General features: G+C 40.3%; 1 protein-coding gene across 3 annotated transcripts in view; it reads right to left on the bottom strand.

Annotated features, from left to right (window-relative positions):
• The window catches only part of ARHGAP11A (Rho GTPase activating protein 11A), a 28,276-nt gene extending 15,871 nt beyond the window's left edge, over window positions 1-12,405 (bottom strand). For 2 of the 3 annotated variants that reach the window (XM_072622866.1, XM_072622865.1), the window contains exons 1-6: window positions 11,464-12,405; window positions 6,320-6,390; window positions 4,272-4,368; window positions 3,478-3,731; window positions 2,575-2,732; window positions 2,067-2,213 (exon numbers count right to left, since the gene is read on the bottom strand). In XM_072622866.1, coding sequence (XP_072478967.1) covers window positions 2,067-2,213; window positions 2,575-2,732; window positions 3,478-3,731; window positions 4,272-4,368; window positions 6,320-6,390; window positions 11,464-11,577 — 841 coding nt within the window. In that variant the 5' untranslated portion in view covers window positions 11,578-12,405. Of the gene's footprint in view, window positions 1-2,066; window positions 2,214-2,574; window positions 2,733-3,477; window positions 3,732-4,271; window positions 4,369-6,319; window positions 6,391-9,555; window positions 11,409-11,463 lie in introns of those variants that run through there. The other variant, XM_072622867.1, reaches the window with a different exon arrangement.
• Between the last annotated feature and the right edge of the window lie 8,819 nt (window positions 12,406-21,224).

Genomic DNA, 21,224 nt, shown 5'->3' on the forward strand with positions numbered 1-21,224 from the left:
AAATATAAAAGGGCAGCCTCTGCTGAAACAACGTCTCAGAGAGGTGGCACTATTAGGCTAGGTGAACTATATGAAGGGAAAACTTGGTCTTGATGACAGTTGATACAAACTACCCTGCCCTTCAAAGGGCCTTCACCCCAAGATAATACGTGTGAACAGACCTGGCATGAAACTTAGAATGTAGAGGATTTAAGCTTCTTCCTCAAACCTTTAGGAGGAAACTGAAGGGAAGACCTATGAAAGTGACTGTTAAAGCTAGAATGATGAACATTCAGGATGTACTGGGATAGAAACTAACAGGAAAGAAAGTTTGAACTGGCACGATGACTGCGTGTAAATATGTAAGTATTTGACATAGAGCACAGATGGGGCACAAAAAACTAAAAAGACCTGGCACTCTTCCTCTTTCCTCCCAGTAACCCAAGCAGGATGTATCTGTCACTCCGCCTTTTCTCAGCCCCAGGAGCAACTCTGAAGAAAAAAAAAAACCCAGACACAAAAGATAATTTAAAAAACTACGCAATAGGACCACAGACCACTGCAGTGAAGCTGATGACAGGAGAAAATAAATTTACATAGAAACATATAATTCATACGTAAAAGCAATCTTAGAGTCTGGTCCTGAAAACAATGGAGAGTTCCTCTTGTTCTACCTAGCGAAAGGTATAAGGGAATCCCATGGAAAGGAGGCAGACACAAAATGATCCAGTCTACTTGATGACACTACTTTCCTTTCTGTGTACCCCAGGGCTTATATCTGTAGCTTATCTGCTCTTTCTGTACAGCGGTCAAAAAACATTTATTAAGTGTCAGGCACCAATCACGTAAATTATCTAGCTTTTAGGCTTGACCTCTAGCTCTGGCCTTTTGATGTACATCATCCTTCTGCTATCTTTAAAAATAAAAAGAAGCTGCTTTGGAATGACATGCATCTGTGTGGCTAGAATTTCTCTGGAGGTCTACATCTGCTTTATTTTGGTCTTGTCTGAGTTTAATCTACAAAAATATAATCTACCGAATGCAAAAAAACAAAAGATTTTGTCAACATCCCCCTAAATCCTAAAAAACTGTTTGCCTCTAAAGGAAATTGAACTACATGATTTTTAGGGTCCCTTCTAACTTTAAATTATGTGAGTCCTAAAATATATTTGACTTTATTAAAAATTGTATTACAACGGCCTGCAGTCCTATTGACTCTTTACACCTTTTTCATCTATTCCTTCCTTTTTACAATGCTATCAATTTGGGCCAGGCCTTTACTATTCACACCTGGATTATTGCAAAAACCTTCCTCAATTCCCTTCCAGTCTTTCTGGCCTAAAAATAATGCTGTGTACTGTTAAAGAATCATCCAAAATATCATTTCCAGGACATCAATACTCTGACCAAATCTTCCACTTGATGCCCACTGCTTACATGATAAAACTTAATCGCCTGAGTTAGCGTTCAAAGATTCTCCGTGATCGTCCTCAGTCTTCTTTTCTGATTTCTTCCCTTTCTCCATTTAAGTCTTCATTTAAACAAAGTTAGTCTACTTACTGTCTCCCACATGTACCACGCCCTTCCACGCCTGAATTTCCTCATCCAGGCCAAATATCATGCATTTTTGATTATCCAAATAAAATTCCAATTAGCCCTCCCTAACAACTCATTCTTCTTCAAGCCGAGGGCATTTTAACAATCTTACATTTCCTAATATTGCTATTTTTAACTCTTTGCAATAGGAACTCTATAGACCTACATTCTGACTCTCTGTCATTAGCAAACACTACAACTTGGGGAGGTCACTTAACCTACATGAAGCATAGTCTCCCCATTAGTAAAATAAAGAGTCTGGAAGAGGCTCCCCCTTTTACCTAAAACATTCTGTAATTCTAGGAGTCTATGCTTTATCTCTTCAACTAGACTGTATACACCAAGAGAGGTAATAATATGTTATGCATCTTTATATCTCCCACAGCCCTTAACATAAAGAAGGTAGTAAAAAAAATTTCTGTTGAGTAGTTACCTTAAATAATAAAAGCTTATAAACCTCCATGCTTAGGTCAAATAGTAATAATACTCACCACCTACACTCTGTCTTCTCTTTCTCTTATGTTCAACAGAAGACTCATATTCACCTTCTTCATAGTCGTCTACTGATGGAGTAGAACAGGGGCCATCAATACCCAACATGACTGGTATCTTTTCCATGATAAACTCTGGCACACGCCCTAAAGGATAACATTGACAATGTTGTTTTTATTGTGTTGTTTTAAAAATAAAGGTATTCTACACTAAACTTCTGTCAGAGAACAGGTTCCTAAATCATATACTTGAGCTTGAAGGAACCTTCAGAAGTCATTTGGTTCACCCCCTTCATTTTACGGATGATAAAACTGAAATCCTGAGGGTTAAATGACTGTCAAGATCACATATGGAGCAAGCAAAAGAGCTGGAGGTCTCTGTGAGCCCAAGGCCTCTAACTTAGTCCAGCACTCTTTCACTATTTCTGCCTCAGAGTTTTAATGGTTAGTTGGGAGAAGCTGGCAAGCCGTAAACATTCTGCCCTGAAGACATTTCACCTTTTCTTACCAATATCAGCTGCATGATCAATCAGGGTCTTTACCACCGCAATCTCCAGTCGAATTTCTTTCCTTGCATTATCTGACACTTTCTCATGCCATGAATGTAAAAGGTTTGGAGCAAGCATTGCTGCAAGATTATTGCTATCCATCTTATTCTCACTGACTCTTTAAAAAAAAAAAAGTAGGTACTATTAAACGTAGTCAAAATTTGAACTAAGAAACAATTTCAATAAGCTAACAGGCATATTTGTAGGGACTCTTACTTAATATTGGCTATGTATAAGGCAAATACTAAACCTTATCAGGAATTTAACCAAGAAATAGGAAATAAAAAAGCTTCTAACAGTCAAATTAATTTATAAAATCCATGCATCCAAAACTAATATTTTATTCACAGCCAAGCTTCTCAAAATCCTCAATCAGTACTAACTTATTTAAAACATAATAGTAAGACAGTTGGTTATTGCATTTGGTTTCAAAGTTCATAACTGATTAGAAGTAGCCAAACAGAAAGGGTGAGAGGAGTGGTTACAGGCAGGCACAAAAACTGTAGTGAGAAATGACAGGTGATAGCAAGGGAAGAAATAGAAAAATTATAAAAAAACAGAAATATGAAATCAAATGGCACCACAGGTTAGACCTTTTAGGGTAAACTGCCTTGCATAAACAGGCCCCTGGAGATCACTGTATTACGGTATACAAATAATGACATTCAAAATGATAAAGAAAGAATGAAATTGTATTCAATATATTCCATTTGAGAAGATAAGGAAATATGTAAATAAATTTTAAGAAATATTTCCATCCCAAATAGCTGAAAACAAAATAAATGTACTGTTGCTTAAAATTATAACTGGCTAGCCAAAAGTTCCCCATAGCTAAAATTTTTCTGTACTTGATCTTTACTTACCTGAGAGAAACATTCCGGAGAAAGTTAAAGAAGTACCGTAATACATATACTATATTGTCAGTCATAAGACAAGAGAGCAACATTGTAGCAGTATCCCTCTCCTCTGTTTCCAACTGTTGAGCTTTGATAAAAGCTTCATGCAAATCAACTGGAAAGATGGGTTCTGGCAACTCCCTAAAAAATTGCTTAATAAGAATTGCGATATCCCGTGGATGTGCAGAAGACAGACAGCTTTCACCATGATTCAGTTTCCTCTGAAATAAATTTCAAGTCATCAGTATTCTTTGATTTAAGATCTCCATTTTGATCAAAATCTCTGCTTACATCTCAAGATAAAGAGTTTTTCTTAGTAAACTTAAATTCTTTTATTTATTTGCTTCTGGTGTCATATATTACAAAACACACAAGAAGCTCTAGCAAACAATCAAAAATACTTAATTTCTTTAACTACTGGATTCATGTAAGCTATAAATGCTTTCCACAAAGGGAATAATAGCTGGTCAGCTGTAACTCTGCCATTCATTAATACCGAAAAGATGAGAGGACATAATGCTGAGCTTGGGAGTCATTAGACCTGGGTTCAAACCCTCCCCCCAATAACTACCTATGTGCAAGGTGCTCACAGACATCTCCACAGTAATTATTTAAAGTCATATGGGATGTGATGTTAGAGGGAGTCCACATGCTAGAAAATCATAGACCCTTTGCACATTCATGTCATATCTGAGAACTGTAACAACAAAAACCTAATTAGACAACTGTGGAAAGAAAAAATAGTCAAGGAATATGCCTACCTTCAGTGCTTTTAGACGGGTAACTGATCCAGAAAGCCTAAAAAGACCCTCAACATGAAGATGTTGTTCCAAAGATGTGCAAGCATCAACGAGAAAACTGAAAAAGGCAGGTCTCATTAATGTATTTAATCTTACAAAAACCATACTAAGTGAATATACTTGTCAAGGTACATCAATAGGCTGTGAAGATCCTTGACATGACTTCTGAATTATAAATCATTTCCCATTTCTATAATCTACTCATTGTTCTTGTGCTAATTTTAGTATGACCTTTCCTCTCATTCCAGCACTTTCACAGCCTACTATATACCCAAGAGCCATACTATATAAGTGTGTATATACACACACACATATATATATAAACTCTATACACACAGACATGTATACCCCAACAAATTTTTCTGTAATTACCATCCCATAAAATGCAACAAGCTTTTTTAATTCAATTTAATTCAACATTCATTAAGTTTCCATATATGCAAGGCATCCTTAATACTACAGATAAAAAGAAAAAAAAAATTCCTCCATTTCAACATATACAGCATATACACAGATGAGTATATATAAAGTAGTGTTAAGAGACAGGGTAGAGGAAAAATAGGTCAGGAAAAGTCTTATATAATAGTGAAGAAGCTAGGGCTTATAAGAGGCAAAGGTAAAGAAGGAATGCATTATACACCTGAGAGATAGTTAATGCAAAAGAATGGAGGCAGGAGACTGAGTGTATGTATCGTCAAAAGGAGTAATAGCCAACAGACTGGAAAGGTAGATGGGAGGCAGATCATGAAAGGTTTTAAATGCAAAGCTCAGGATTTTGTATTTTATCCCAGAGGCCATAGGAAGCTCCTGAAGCTTCTTAAGTCAGACCCCTGTTTTAGGAACATCAATTGGCAGCAGATTAGATTATAGATATAAAACAGCGAGACTTGAATCAACAAGACCTGGCAACTAACTGGACTAAAGGGATGTGGGAGGAGGGAATTTCAAAGTGAAGATAGTGGAGAATTGACTCTGAGGTTCTAAAACTAGAAAATGAGAAGAATGGTTGTGCATTCAATCAAAACAGGAAACTGTGAAATGGGATAGATGTGAGGAAATACAAGTTCCATTTTTGAAAAATCAGTTTATTTTTATTTATAGGTTCTATTCATATCTCATTTAATTTACTTCTTTATTTGCTTGTCTGTGGGACCTTTATTTCTCTGCCAACATCATTTGTCCAACTCTTCGGAAGACAGAGATGATTCTTTTAAAAAATAATTCAATATGTAGAACAAAATAATGCAGACAGAATGATGCTCAATAGAAATCCATAGGTAATACATGTAGTATCAGTGTTAAAGGGGACAGCTAGGTGGCCCAGTGGATAGAGTGAGTGCTGGGCCTCAGGAAGACTCATCTTCCTGAGTTCAAATCTGGCCTCAGACATTTCCTAGCTGTGTAACCCTGAGCAAGTCACTTAACTCTGCTTGCTTCAGTTTCCGTATCTGTAAAATAAGGTGGTGAATGAAATGGCAAAACACTCCAGTGTCTTTGCCAAGAAAACCCCAAAAGAGGTTATAAAGAATGAAAACAACTAAATGCCAAATAAACGTTATCTCTACAGATTACACAGCTCTCCTAGGTAAAGGACTCGGAGGATCTAAGCAGGTTCATTAACATGAGTTTTGTCGTCATTTCCCCAATACGTTGAGCGTTTAGAAATCCTTTTACTAGAATGTGAAATGTGCTCATAACAAATCTGAATAACATTGTGTGATCACTATTTACAAAAGCTTGGGCATCTCAATAACATATAATTACTCTTCTCCCACAATTCTTCCCAAATATACTCATTCATTCATCCAATAAACGTTTACTGAAAGTCTGTTATTTGTCAGGCACTGTGCTAAGGGTATCATTACCTTACAGGAATTTTCATTCAAATAAAGATTTCAGAGTGGAATCATAAAGTCCATGAATTAAAGACCCAAGTGTGAAATATCTACTAATTTCTGAACCTTGCAATTCACCACTTAATTCTAGGCTTAATTTCACACCTTTCTTACCTTGGAATGTTTCCATATTCTGGTACAAATGTCTGGGGTAGTACAGAAAAATGTACTCCAAAAATTTTCCCCTAAAATGTAAAAGTCATTTATTATAAGCATCAAGATAAAAATTTACAGGTATAAGCACAGAATGTGAAGACAAATTGTGATTTCAGGGAAAGAGCAAAAAAACAATTAAACTAGTTACTAATATTCTGAGATATAATTAGTCATAGTAGCTAAAAGGCAACAGACTTTGGTAACAGTGAGTCTTAAGAACAGAACTAGTCTCAAATACTAAAATAAATACCTTATGCCAATAATATCTATTAATTATGCTAATGAAAGAGTTACAGAACATTTGGATCAAATACTAACACACATTAAAGTATCATTATTGTATTATTTTTTAAAGAGGACTTCAAATAGGTTTAATGCTTCTCAATTTGCATCTATTAAAATGGATATTTTTTTCTGAAATCACCTTCCACAGCTCTGCAAATACTAACTCTGCATCAAATTATCTGTGTACTTCCTTGACCAATAATAGGGTAAGATGGATTAATTTTTTTGGCTGATGAATGTTACAAATTTTCTAACAAAATGTTCCAAGAGACTAGGACTAAGAAATACTGAAAGTAAACATTAAAACATTAAAAAATCCAATTCAACCTCTTCTTGTACAGTTGCTATTTCTATAATAAAATTATCTTCTTTCTTACTATTTTTCTTAACTATTTCTTAACTATTCTTAACTATTCTTAACTATTAAATATTTCTTAACTAATTCTTAACAATTTTTCCGAAGACTATTTATCACAAGAATAACTTGTGAAAGGCACCAAGATTCAGTAGTCCTGGGTATCAAGTCATGTCTCTATTCATTAGTTATGTGGCCTCTAATAAGCCATTTCAGCCCTTTCGTTACCTCACCTGTAAAATGAGGATAATTCCACATAACTCAGAGGGAGTTTTATAAACTACATGTTGTAACAATGAGCTATTATTAATAATCTGAAATCAAATTCTGAGATCTTGGAAAAAATAACAGTGCCGATATATATACTGAAAGAATTAAGCATAAAAATTTTCTGTAAGCTTGTACGACATTTAGGAAAATGACTAACGCAGAAGACATCCCATTACTAGGACTGGAGATAAGCCATTTATAGTATCTTTAAAAAAAATCAATCCATAAGCATTTATTAAGCTGTAAATATATACCAGGCACTAGGGATAAAAATACAAATAAAATAACCCCTACTCTCAAGGAACTTATGTGCTAATGAGGGAGAGAAGTACGTACAGAATATAAATAAATACAAAATAGCTAAATAAGCATTTTTGGGGGGAAGGATGGAAAATCAGGAAAGGTTGAGTGATATTTTAGCTAAATCTTGAAGGAAAAGAGAGATGAAGCAGAGGTGAGGATGGAGTGAATTACAGGCATGTGGAGATGGCAACTGCAAAGGAAGATTCAGGAGATACCTGAGTACATAGGGGATACAGAAAAGGCTAGTCGGTATGGGCTGGGGGTCGGGTTGTTTAATGAGTAACATACAATGAGGATGGAAAGACAGGTTGTGAAAGGCTTTAAAAGCTAAGTAGAGGAGTTTATTTTATCCTAGAGAGTTAACAGGGAACCAATGAAGTTTATTTTGTAGGTCACATTTGGGCTAATGGAAAATCACTTTGGAAGCAATATGTAAGATAAGACAGGAATAGGAAATGGTTTGAGGCAGGAAGTACAATTAGGAGACAAATTCAGTAATCTAAATGTGATGAAGGCTTGAACTAAGGAGGGTCAGAAAGAAACAAGACAACTGCCAACTGATGAGATATACAGGGTGAGGGAAAATGAAGAGGATAATGGAAAGTTACTAGACTTGGGATATGAGAAGACTGGTGGTGCCTTGGGGGCAAAAATAGGGAAGTTTGGAGAGCAATATAATGAGATGTTTTGGACCTGTTAAGTTTGAGATATCTCTGAGACAGGTTTGTAATATCAAGAAACTGAGATAAATCTTGGATATAAAGTTTGAAATATCCCATAGGCAAACAGTGATGCAGGCCAGAAGCTCAGAGGAGAAACTGGGACTGGCTATATAGACCTACAAGTCATCTACATAGGCTTAGGATTAGGGATATGACTGGTGACTTCACTAGTATAGATAACTCCCAAATGAGGGCACTTATTCTACCAATAGAGACTGGCAACTTTTCTGCAAATAGTAGTGTTTAAATGCCTAGAGCACTGAATAGTTAAATGACTTGCCAGGAAATCACACAAAAAGTCAGAGGCAACATTTTAATCCCAGGCTTCAAGGACAGCTTTCTAACAATGGCTCTTAATCATCTTGAATGAAAGATAATAAAACCCTAGGAAGTGATGAGGTCACTGAGAGAAATTCTTTCATGCAACAAACATCTATTAAACACTTTCTATGTTCTAGGCTCCAGAGAAAGATACAGTAACAAAGATGAAACAGTCCCTGCTCAGAGAAATTACATTTCATGGAGGTGAGGAGAAGTAGAGGGAAAAGACATAGATACACATAAGTAAATATATACAATACAATTGAGAAGAAGCACTAACTGGAGGATGGGAAACTAGAAAAGGGTAGGTTACACTTCAGCTAAACTTTGAAACAAACTAAGGGTTTCAAGAGGCAGAGGTGTGGGAAAAAGTATTTTAGGTATGAAGGATAGCTTCTGTAAAGGTATGGAAGCAAAGAAATGTCAAATAGGCTTACTTTAACTGCACAGTGCAAAAAAGAGAGTAATATGTAATAAACCTGGAAAGGTTGGCTGTTACTTTTTGAAGGACTTCAAATGCCCAACAAGGCAGTTGTAGTATTTGACTCAAAACAAGATAGCAATCTTTTTGAAAAAAGGAACCACACAGTCATACCCATGCTTTAACAATCATTTGTTTTAAGTGGATGATGGATAAAACCTGGAGGGTAAAACCATGACCTACACAACAATTAGGAAGCTACTATAATAGTCCAGGTGAGAAGTTAACAGGTCAACTTGAACTAGGGTTATAGACTGAAGGATTAGAAAGATGTTTTGTAGGGGGAATCAACAAGTGACTGGGTATAGGGGTTGAGGGGAAATGAAGCGTTACAGCCGATTTCAAGTTCACAAACCAGAACGGTTAGGACAGAACTGCTCTCAAAAGAAACTTCAGAGAGGGGTGGGTGAGTACTATTTTGGAGATGTTGAACTTAAGATGCCTATGGGACACCCACCTGGAAATGTCTGAAAGGCAGATTATGATTCAGGGCTAGAATTGAAGAGAAAGATTAGGGCTAAGGTACAGATACGGGAGGTGCATAGCAATGATAGTTGAATGTGGCAAGGAGCCTAGTGCTCTTTACACTAAACAGATTAAATCAATGCCTTCAATAGAATATTTTAAAAAATGAGGGGAAGACGGAAAAATCAGTATACTGACAAATAAGTTGATGATTTTTAGAACACAAATATTAGTTTTTATATATTAGTCTATGTATTTGTATAAACTGCAATTCACAAGTTTTTGTATTAGAAACTCTTAAGTGTGAACCAGTATAAAATGTTATTGCAAATAGAAGTAAAACTTTAATATTGTTCTTAGCTATCTCACCTCACATTACATTCTGAAACAATTCCAGCGGCTACTTACTCTGATTTACACTTATCTCTTAAAGACATTCATACTTAATTTATATAATATAATATGACTGTTCATTCTCATATTTGAGTAATATTCTGCATGGCTGTTTGTCCAATACAATGTGTCCACTAGTCAGTTTCTACTCTACCGACAAGATCTTAAGTATTGTTCAGCGCCTAAAACATAGTATATAGATGCTTGATATATGATTTTTTTAAATTATGAAATGAATTCCTTGATTTTATGAGTGGAAAAAAAATCAAGGGCTATGTCTTGCAAAGACCTTCTCCATCTGTCAATCATTTTAGTCTTCTTTATGGATTTTTAGAACATAATGCTATCTCAAAAATATTACATGGCTCACATCACATTTCTAAATCTTTTCCTTCAATTTCTTGAAATCTTTGAAATTACTATCTCATAGGTATAAAATCTTGGGTAGAGACTGAAACAACTGAAGAGACTATCATATTGGTAAATAATCAGTAGAAACAAAAAAGTGTCAATTTAACTACCTAGTTAAAAAATGTTTTATGACATAAAGCTGACAATAGCAAAAATTAGGTTTGGGCATAATCAGATTCAATTAACTATTATGCACTCAAAAATCAGCTCTAACAAATATACACAACAGGACCACATAAAAGAAGCTGTATTAATTAATCTAAGTACACACATATACACACACACACTAGTATTTAACCAGAACTCCTCTTCAGCATTTAACCATTTCCACTGAACCCTTCAGAAAACATCATTCTTTTTAAATGAACCACCCTTCCTGACAGCCCACAAAAGCCTCAGAAAATACTCACATATACTCACTTAACCTCTATGAGCTTCAGACTGAAAAACAGGAATAATAATATGTAGTGTGTGTGTATACACACACGCACACATGTATATATACAGACAAAGATATACACACACTTCAAGGGGTTGTTGTAAGGTTCAGATAAAATCAAGTACATGGAGTAATCTGAAACCTTAAGGTACTATATAAACATTAGTTATAACCAACAGTAAATCCTGACATCTTCACCATATGGCTTATCATGTGTAAGATCGAGAAGCGGCATGGACTAGCAAACAGTCAGAAAAACCTAGGTTCAGAATCTATTTTGTAGAATAGTTGCGTGATTCTGAGCAAATTACTGAAGCTCTCTCTGGGCCTGTTTCCTCCTCTGTAAAACCGTGAGTTAGAGGAGATAGTTTCTAAGTTTCTTTCTAGTTTTAAACATGCAGCTAAATGGGTGTGTGAACAAAGAGCGAGGTCTGGAGTCAGAAGATCTGTGTGATCCCAGACAAGTCACTTGACCGCTTAACCACTTAACCTCTCAGTTTCTTTCCCCTGGCACATAGGTAGCTCTAGAGATACGTTAGCTATCATCCTGTCCTCTTTTCTGGACAAAGTTAATGCTCCACTTTCACCAGTTTGGTTCACAGTGACTCTTACTAGCCTTCGGATGTCCTCCCTCAGCCCTCTTCCCCCTGGTCTTACCCTAAAAGTTACCGCCCGAGACTCCTGCCGGCCGCGAGCGCTCTGGATCTTTAAGCCATAGGCGGCCCCGAGATGCTGCAGCAGGGCCAGCCTCACCAGCCTCCGGTGCCTCATTTCTGCGGGTGTCTCGCACCTCTCCGCCACTCGCCTCCTCCTCGTCCTCGTCCGTTTCCACTCCTTGACCTTGCCTAGCCACCACCTCTTCCACTTGCTACAAACCCTCAGCGTCACCACCTTCACTTCAACGCCCTTTCGTCCACTTCCACGAGCCCCGCGGGGGCTCGGGCCTGCTCCTGCCACTTCCGTGTCTCCTACCCTCAATTCCAAGCCCTCAGGTCTGTTTGTCCACACCCCGCTCCTTCCCCCACCACTGACCCTTCTCTAAGTCACTCCCCACGGACCCTTCCACGCTCCTCTCCGGTCACTCCCCACCGACTCGTCCACGCTCCTCTCCAGTCACTCCCCACGGACTCGTCCACGCTCCTCTCCAGTCACTCCCCACAGACTCGTCCACGCTCCTTCCCGGTCACTCGTCCACGCTCCTCCCCAGTCACTCCCCACCGACTTGTCCACGCTCCTCTCCAGTCACTCCCCACCGACTTGTCCACGCTCCTCCCCAGTCACTCCCCACCGACTTGTCCACGCTCCTCTCCAGTCACTCCCCACCGACTTGTCCACGCTCCTCTCCAGTCACTCCCCACCGACTTGTCCACGCTCCTCCCCAGTCACTCCCCACCGACTTGTCCACGCTCCTCCCCAGTCACTCCCCACCGACTTGTCCACGCTCCTCTCCAGTCACTCCCCACCGACTCGTCCACGCTCCTCTCCAGTCACTTCCCACAGACTCGTCCACGCTCTTTCCCGGTCACTCGTCCACGCTCCTCCCCAGTCACTCCCCCCGACTCGTCCACGCTCCTCTCTGGTCACTCCCCACCGACTCGTCCACGCTCCTTCCCGGTCACTCGTCCACGCTCCTCCCCAGTCACTCCCCACCAACTTGTCCACGCTCCTCTCCGGTCACTCCCCACCGACTCGTCCACGCTCCTTCCCGGTCACTCGTCCACGCTCCTCCCCAGTCACTCCCCACCAACTTGTCCACGCTCCTCTCCAGTCACTCCCCACCGACTCGTCCACGCTCCTTCCCGGTCACTCCCCACCGACTTGTCCACGCTCCTCTCCAGTCACTCCCCACAGACTCGTCCACGCTCCTCCCTGTCACTGCCCACCAACCAGTCCCAGGCCTTCACCCCAGAAGACCTTTCCCCTAGACTCCCAGTCTCTATTTCCGGTCCCTCGGGTCTGCGGGCTCTTGCGGCCCCCCGCTCGTCGCCGGTCAGGCCCTAGGCTAACGTCGCCCCAGACGCCGGAGGCCCGGCGGGCCCTGGGCCCTGGCTCCGCCGCGGACTCCTCGAGCTCCCCTCCGGACCGGTCTCGCACGCTCAGGCAGCGCCCTCCGTCAGCCGGGCTGTTACCCCATCCCGGGCTGCCCACTCCGGCAGACCGGTCGCCCCCACAATCCAAATCCCAAAGCCGCGGTCTCCCGCCTCCCACTCCGCCTCCGCCGCCTAGCCAAGCACTCAGCTCCCGCTCCGCCTCCGCACCCCAGCCGAGAACTCAGCTTCGGGCCGAACGCAGCGGCTCAAACGGCAGCGCCAACGTTCGACGCGCTCTCTGATTGGTCCGCGCCATTCAAAATCAGGACCCCTCCGCGGGGGCCTAACAATAGCCTGATTCGGCGGTAACGCCGTCAGCAGAACCGAAAAAAAACAAATAAACCAGGAATATTTTCAAAGGACTAACTCTTTCTCACCGATATTTTCTGGTGCACAAAGAGTATTGCAGGGAGTGTGTCGGAAAACACCAAACCTCCCCGCCCCGTGATACATCTTAGGGAAAATACTCAGGCAATTGTCAGAGACACCTCATGAGGGGGAGGGGTGGGGGGAGAAAGGTAGAGCCCGGTCCTACGGCTAGTCCGACAGGTACTGCGCGTGCGCTCCCAGTAAGGGCGGAGATCCCTAGTGGAGGCCGTGGTCCGTGTGCAGAAGCCAAGCAGGAGGGGAGCCAATGGTCAGGGCCGTGCAACTCAGACCATTAATTAAGGGCTAGGCGCAGGGCGGGGACTCCACCCACGTGCTCCCGTCCCGGGCAGGATGCCGAGGTTTGGACCGGGCTCCTGCAGCCTTGAGCGCTACACCGCCCTTAAGGCCCCTCCATGGTCGGGGCGGGGGGGGGGGGGCTGGAGGTGCCATGAGGGGGTGCCTGATCATGCGCGTGCCATGCAACCCCTTTGAGCCCCAGCTTCTCCCCTGTAAAGCGGGGTTCGGTGTGGTCTCCAAAGACAAGGGAAGGCTCCAAGCTTAGGCTTGTATTAGAAGGTGTGGGGAGACAGACTTGGGGGCCACTAGAGGCTTATCACAAATACCCAGAGGTGATCCGCAGGGATGCTGCTCCCCACAATCCTGCAGCCCCACGCAGCGTGCTGGTCCAAAGTCCCGCCTTGCAGCGCTCTCAGGACAGGTTGTCAGGCGTGTCCAACCCTTCATGACCCCTCTCTGGGGGTTTTGGCAAAGATACTGGAGGGATTTGCCATTTCCTTCTTACTCATTTGACAGAGGTGGAAACTGAGGTCCATGAGGTTAAGTGACTTGCCCAGAGCTAGTAAGCAATCTAAAAGCCTCTAAAGCCCTTTTCAAAGGAGAGATTTTAATATCCCAAACGAAGCCTGGAAGGAAACATAAAGGCAGTGCCCATTAGCCTTTTCTCCAGGGATCAGTCTTGTGCAAAGCACTTTGGGGAAGGAAAGGAGCTGGAAGAAATTGGGGATTTAAAAATTTGTGACCAGAGAGATACGACTTATCTTATCTCTGAGAGAGGTCTGCTCGAGTGGAGGCACCCAAAGAAACTGGGGATTATGTACTCAAACCTCTTAAACTAGCCTGAGAGCTACTTATCTTTTTGTAGCTCTACGGGAAGATATGCTGGCAGTATGGGAGGTCTCTGCTAAACACACCATTTCTCTAAGCACCACTAGGCAGAATTTACTTAGGCTCCTGTTAGCTTATGGAGGTAGCCCAACTCTAACTCTGCCTGCCCCAAGAGTTGGCGGTGTTGATTAATATCTGGTCTAATATTGTAGGAAAACCACCTGATTTGAAGTCTATGTGGGAGTTCAAAGTGCATCTCTATTACTACTTGTATGGCCACGGACAAACACTTAACCTCTTTGGGCCTCAGATTCCATCTTTAAAATGAAACAGTAGAACCAGTTGATTCTATGAGCTTTTTAAGGTCTCTTCTAGCATTAATAGAGTTCGAATTCAGCTTGCCCACCTATACTCTGTAAAGGAGATATCATCAGTCTCCTAAGAGGAGGTAGGATGGAAGCCAAATGAGGTTGGGTGGTCCCTGGGGGAGATCAACTGGAGTTCTTAAAAGCAACAAAGGGTGGGAAGCAGCACTTTATTAATCATTATTATTACTCATTGTTGTGATTTCTAAAACCACAGGTAAATTAAGGCATTTTCTCTGGCTGTCTCCCATCCTTGGAATGCTACCCTTCCTCCGCTTCACCTACTGACTTCTCGGACTTCTCAACTAAAATTCCATCTTTTTTTTCCTATTTTTAAAATATATTTATTTTTAGTTTACAACATTCAGTCCCACAAGCTTTTGAGTTTTAAATTTTCTCCCCCTCCATACGCTCCCCAAGATGGCATGCAATCTGATATAGGCTGTCCATATACATTCATATTAGACATATTTTCATTTTAGTTATATTGTAAAGAAGAATTATAACCAATGGAATGAACCATGAGAAAGAAGAAACAAAACAAAAGAGAGACAGCAAATAGTCTGCTTCCATCTGCATTCAAATGCCACAATTCTTTCTCTGGATGTGGATAATATTTTCCATCATGAGCCTCATGGAGTTGTCCTAGAACCTTGCCTTGCAAGAGCCAAGTCTATCAAAATTAGCCTTCACACAATGTAGCTATAACTGTATACAGTGTTATCCTCTTTCCACTCCCCTCATTCAGCTAATATTCCATCTTTTATAAGGAGGTTTTCTCAACCTCAATTCTAGTACCTTCTTTCTGGTAATTATTTCTTATTTGTCCCATATATAGCTTGTTTGTATATATTTGTTTACATGTCTCCTTATAAGATTCTTGAGGGTAGAAGCTGTCGTTTGCCTTTTTGCATCCCCAATGCTTAGCATAGTGCCTGACATATTATAGGTGCTTAGTAAATCTTGATTGATTGTAAATTGGGAAGTGAGGAAAAAGAGTTCTCTAAAGTAGGCATTCTTAAGCTGGAGTCTGAAGTTTTGTCTGTTTTTACTATTTTGAAATTTGTATTTCAAAATAATGGGTTTTATTTGCAATCCCTATGTATTTTATTTTATGCATTTAAAAACATTATTCTGAGAAGGGGTCCATAGGCTTCACTAGATTGCCACACACAAAAAGTTAAGAACCTCTGCTTTATAAACAAAAAAACTTATGAGGAAGCATCCTGTCCCAGTTTCCTGATTATCTCAGTTTTAAAATCCCTGTTCATGACTTTTTTGAGGGGACCATTTTTCTAAATTGCAAAGGGAGAGAAAACAGTTTAGAATCAGTAAAAGTGCTTTGCAATTTCCCAAATAGAATCCAGTTTGATTTCTTCCTCCTATCCAATTCTGGGTTTAGGAAATTGTTTATGTCCAGTGTCTATCACAAAAAAAAAAAAAAAAAAAAAAAAAAAAAGATGGATTAATTCCATGTGCCATCTCTCCAGTTAAGTATCATGATCTTGATCTGTGTAATATACATGCTTCATCCATGTCTGTGTGGACTGCTAAGACAATCTTTTAAGAAGCTATTGAGTATCTTGGTTCATTCATTCAACAAAGAATTTATCAAATACCTATGAACTGCCCCCACTACATTATATGAGTCCCTTCCCTCAGGCAACTTACAGGCTATTAGAGAGAAACATGGGTCTTTTCTCAGGCTTCATGCTTCTTGACCTCTCTGTAAACTTTGAGCCTGTGTTTACCTTCTTCTCCTTTTTTGGGATACTTTCTTCTGGTTCTCCTCCTTCCTAATTGACCACCCCTTTTGCTCTTCTTTGCTGGAGCTTCATCCAAATCATACCCACTTACCACAGATGTGCCATAGCTATCTGTCCTGGGCCCTCTTCCTCTTCTTTTACTTGGTGATTTTGTTAGTTTCCATGGATACAGTGATTATTTCTATGCTGGTGATTAAGAAAAATCTACTTTATCCCACATTAACCTCTCTTCTGACCTCTAGTCTTACATCTCCAGCTGCCTATTGGACATCTCAAACTGGACATCCCATAGATATCATAAACTCAGCATGTCCAAAACCGAACTCATTATCTTTACCTCCAAATTGAATCCTCTTCCTAACTTTCCTTGTGCTTTGTAGAGTGTCACTAGTCTTCCAGTCACTTAGGAAGAAGGATTGGTCCAAGTCTGAGAGGAATTTGCCTGTATTACAACCCTGAGGGGAGCAGTTGTACCATCTGGCAGTTTCCTTTTTAAAATAATTATTATTGTTATCCAGGTGCTAGGTTCAGCTGTTTACATGCTGTCAAAAGAGTACAAGTGATGTCGCTGTTTTTCAATTTCAGTGCCCTGGGCCAAACTTGATTTTGCACACCTTGGTTATAACACTGCCTTGTGCTGTTTCACTTTGTTTTTTATTAATGTCTGATAAAGTAACAAATGGCATATTTATCAAATTTTCAGATGACAAAGTTAGAAAGAATAACTAACATATTGGAGGACAGGTTTGAGAAAGATCTCTTTAGTATAGAACTGTTGTGGTTTCATGATAATGTTGTGGTAGAACTATCTCAAAGAATTCAGTCAGACCATCTCTAATCCAAGCATAGACATTTCTTGAGATTGATGCTTCTCAGGAAGCCCAAGACGGCCCAGCAACTTCAGAGAAAGCAAGATGGATTTTTATAGGGTAAAAGATGCGATTACGTAACAAATTATGAATATTAAAAAGACAGGAGGAGTTTGTTAAGGATTAGGTTATAGGGGAGGAGTCCCAGCCACGGTCAAATTGTGTGTGCAAATACCTACAATGCATGCAGAAAAATCCATGGCAGGGTATGAATGTATGATAATGACATAATGGGCCTCTCTATGTCATAAGTTCACCGAAAGGATAGATTTTGCTGTTACTGAGCAGGTGCTTACTTAGAGAAAGTTCCTTCTATTGTTTTGGGAGATTTTGCTGTTACTGAGCAGGTGCTTACTTAGAGAAAGTTCCTTCTATTGTTTTGGGGTCCACATCCTGCATGGGCATCCTGGTGGTGCTGCTTTCTGATTGGCCAAGGATGGTCCTGTCTGAGACTAGATGGATGTGGTTGTGGTTGAGTGCATGAATACACCTGCTGTTTCTGTGGGAAGTATGAGGAATGGGTCTGCGACCAGTGACTGGCTAGAGGCAGTGACTGGGATCTCATCTCAGGGACACTGCTGCTGTTCTGTGAGACATAGGAGTTCATGGACACACCTGTTCTAGTGAGCAGTGAGGCATATATAAAGAAGTTCGGATATTGAGTTAGGGATGGGGGAGTGGTGAAGTAGGGGTAATGGGACTGTAAGGAAGTTAGAATATTGGGGGTGGGGGCAGCTTTATTAGGATTCCATCCAAACTGACAACTTACTCCTCTACTCAGTTCTCTGGAAAAACAAATGCAACTTGTGAACCATCCTTCACTTAACAGCAATTTCTTTATGCCTTGTAGCTTCCTTTATGGCAAGAATGTAATCACCTCCCTGATGTCATGGTCCTCTTGGAGAATGAGGGACAAACAATGACAAATTTTGATCCCTGAAACTTTTTTTTTTCCCTTAAGCACCTGACAACGCCCAATCACTCTGGCCCTCATTGACTAGAGAATGATAGGTCCCAGGCCACTCCCTACTTGGTCATTGTTTGGATCCTGATTGTCTCAGAGTGAACGTAGACAGCAGTGAGGAGTCAGACAAGAACAACAAAGTTTTCAGATCAGCGTTACAAACATTAATCTGTTGGTTCTCTAAATGTGTGATCTTGTCTAATGAGTCAATATATTGAAACAACTGACTTGCATTTATATTGACACTATTACTTGCTATTGTTTCTCCTTGGTTCTTGAAGAGGATCATGACTCCAGGAAAATGATGCTACCACATGCAAGTGAATTGGATATAGGGAGGGAGGGCTGTGCCAAGTCACCAGCCTCACTTTCTTCTCCAGAGCCATCTATAGATCAGGATGACTAGAGATGGCCCTAGATGCAGTAGAGACTTTGGCCTTTCTAAGCTAAGGTCTTTAACAGGTCTCAGTTTGACTGAGGCAATGCCTGTTCACTGATAAAGAAATGAGGCAGAGAATGGGCTCTTTACCTCGTCAAAAAAAAAAAACCCAAACAAACCCCAGATCCTAGTCTGGAAGGGAAATGAACAAAATTGTTTGGTAATTCAAACATTCTTTCACATTGTCGTTTTTTAGGGCTAGGGTGAAAACTGATCTTTTCCAATCCTGTGGCTACTGTTGAGTTTTTCAAATTTGCCAACATACTGAATGGAACACTTTAACAGCATCATCTCTTAGAATTTTAAATAATTCAACTGAAATTCCATCACCTTTACTAGTATTCCTGTTAGCAATTCTTCTCCTTCTCCAAGATGTCTGGCTCTAGATCAGTAACCATACCATTATCACTGAGGTTAAAGATCTTTCTTGAATACTCCTTCTGTATATTCTTGCCACCTCTTTTTTTATCTCTTCTACTTCTCATAAGTCCCTACCATTTTTATTTTTTTACCATATCCATTTTTGCATGAAACATTCCCTTGATATATCTAATTTTCTTGAAGACATCTCTTGTCTTTTCCATTTTATTGTTTTCTTCTATTTCTTTGCATTGTTCATTTAAGAAAACCTTATCTGTCCTTGGTATTCTCTGGAATTCTGCATTCAGTTGGACATATCTTTCCTTTTCTCTTTTACCTTTCACTTTCCATCTTTCCTCAGCTATTTGTAAAGCCTTATTAGACAGATATTTTGCTTTCTTGCTTTTCTTTTTCTCTGGGATATTTTTGTCCCTGCCCCTGTACAATATTGTGAACCTCTGTCCATAGTTCTTTAGGCACTCTTTCTACCAGCTCTAATCCCTTAAATCTATTCATCACCTCTACTTCGTATTCTTAAAATATATTGCTTAGGTCATACCTATGGGGTCTGATGGTTTACCCTACTTTCTTCAATTTAAGTTTAAATTTTGCAACAAGAATCTCATGATCTAAGTCACAGTGAGCTCTAAGTCATGTTTTAATTGACTATAGAGTTTCTCCACCTTTAGCTGCAAAGTATATAATCAGTCGGATTTCAATATTGACCATCTGTGTTGTCCATGTGTAGAATCACCTTTTGGATTGTTGTAAAAAAGTGTTTGCTCTGACCAGTGAGTTATCTTGACAAAACTCTGTTAGTCTCCGTCCCACTTCATTTGTACTCCAAGACCAAACTTACCTGTTATTCCAGTTATCTTTTGATTTTGTGCTTAAGCATTCCAATCCCCTGTGATGTAGGTGACATCTTTTTTGGTTGTTTTTAGAAGATGTTGTAGGTCTTCAGAGAACTGAGCAGTTTTGGCCTCTTTGGAATCAGTGGCTGGAACATAGACTTGTAGATCTGAAAACTACGTGATGCTTAACCCACTTGATCCCTTTCTCAGGCTCCCATCACCATCATCACAGAAATGGAAGGGGGCCACATATTAGTCAGGACTATTTTGCATTTTTACCTCTTTGGTGCCTGGGTCACCATGGCCAAAGAATTCATCACTTTATGGCCAAACTTCTGGTAATATCTCCTAATACTTTGCTGTTCCTCATGGAGCAGACACAATCTGTTATCCAAATCATACTCAAAGTTTTTCCTGGTTGTTTGAATATGCCAATGCTTATGCTACCTGACATAGTCTTCAAGAACCCAGTGTTACCTCCATACCATGATGCAGCATCACACTATGATTTCTGTAGAGGAATGGGGAGACATAAAAAATAAGAAATATTATTTGCTTTAGATCTCACTATCTGTTAAGTCCAGTAGGTATTTAGGGAGACTATTTGAGATAGGTTGTGATCCCCAATCAGATACTGTACATGGTTCATGAGAGGACTGATATTGTCTGTGGGTAAATAGAACAGAAAGTATTGTGATGAGGTCTCTCTATGCTTTAAGCATTTTTTCTCTGGGGAGTACATAATAGGGAATCTGTGTGAAAAAATGTTGTTGCATATTTTCTTCCAGTTGAGGAGGGAAACGAGAGGAGGGGGGGAAAAGCATAATTCAAGGAGAGGAAAGAAAGTTAGAGATGGCTGGGTGAGGAGTTTAATTACCCTGGCCATCTAAGACCCTGTCATACTGTTGCCCCCTGAGACTTTACCTGGAGCCTAGACTGTAGAGGACTTGACCAGAAGTCTGATAAAGCAGAGGAAGGCAGTGGAGTCAGACTGAGGAAGCTGCCTGATCAAACTGCCAATCCAGAAACATATGGCTGAGATAAAATTGCCAGTAGAATCCTTGTGTATATGTGAGTGCCCATGTTTTTGTGAAGGAAAGAAAGGAAACTAGCAATGTTGTGCCTTTCTAGTTGAAAATAGGTAAGTCTTTAAGAATTACACATAAACAGCCCACTCTAATGCATTCTCTCTTCTCACTGAGGCTCAAGTCACTCTA

The sequence above is a fragment of the Notamacropus eugenii genome, chromosome 7 (assembly GCF_028372415.1).
Source record: "Notamacropus eugenii isolate mMacEug1 chromosome 7, mMacEug1.pri_v2, whole genome shotgun sequence".
Classification (NCBI taxonomy): Eukaryota; Metazoa; Chordata; class Mammalia; order Diprotodontia; family Macropodidae; genus Notamacropus; species Notamacropus eugenii.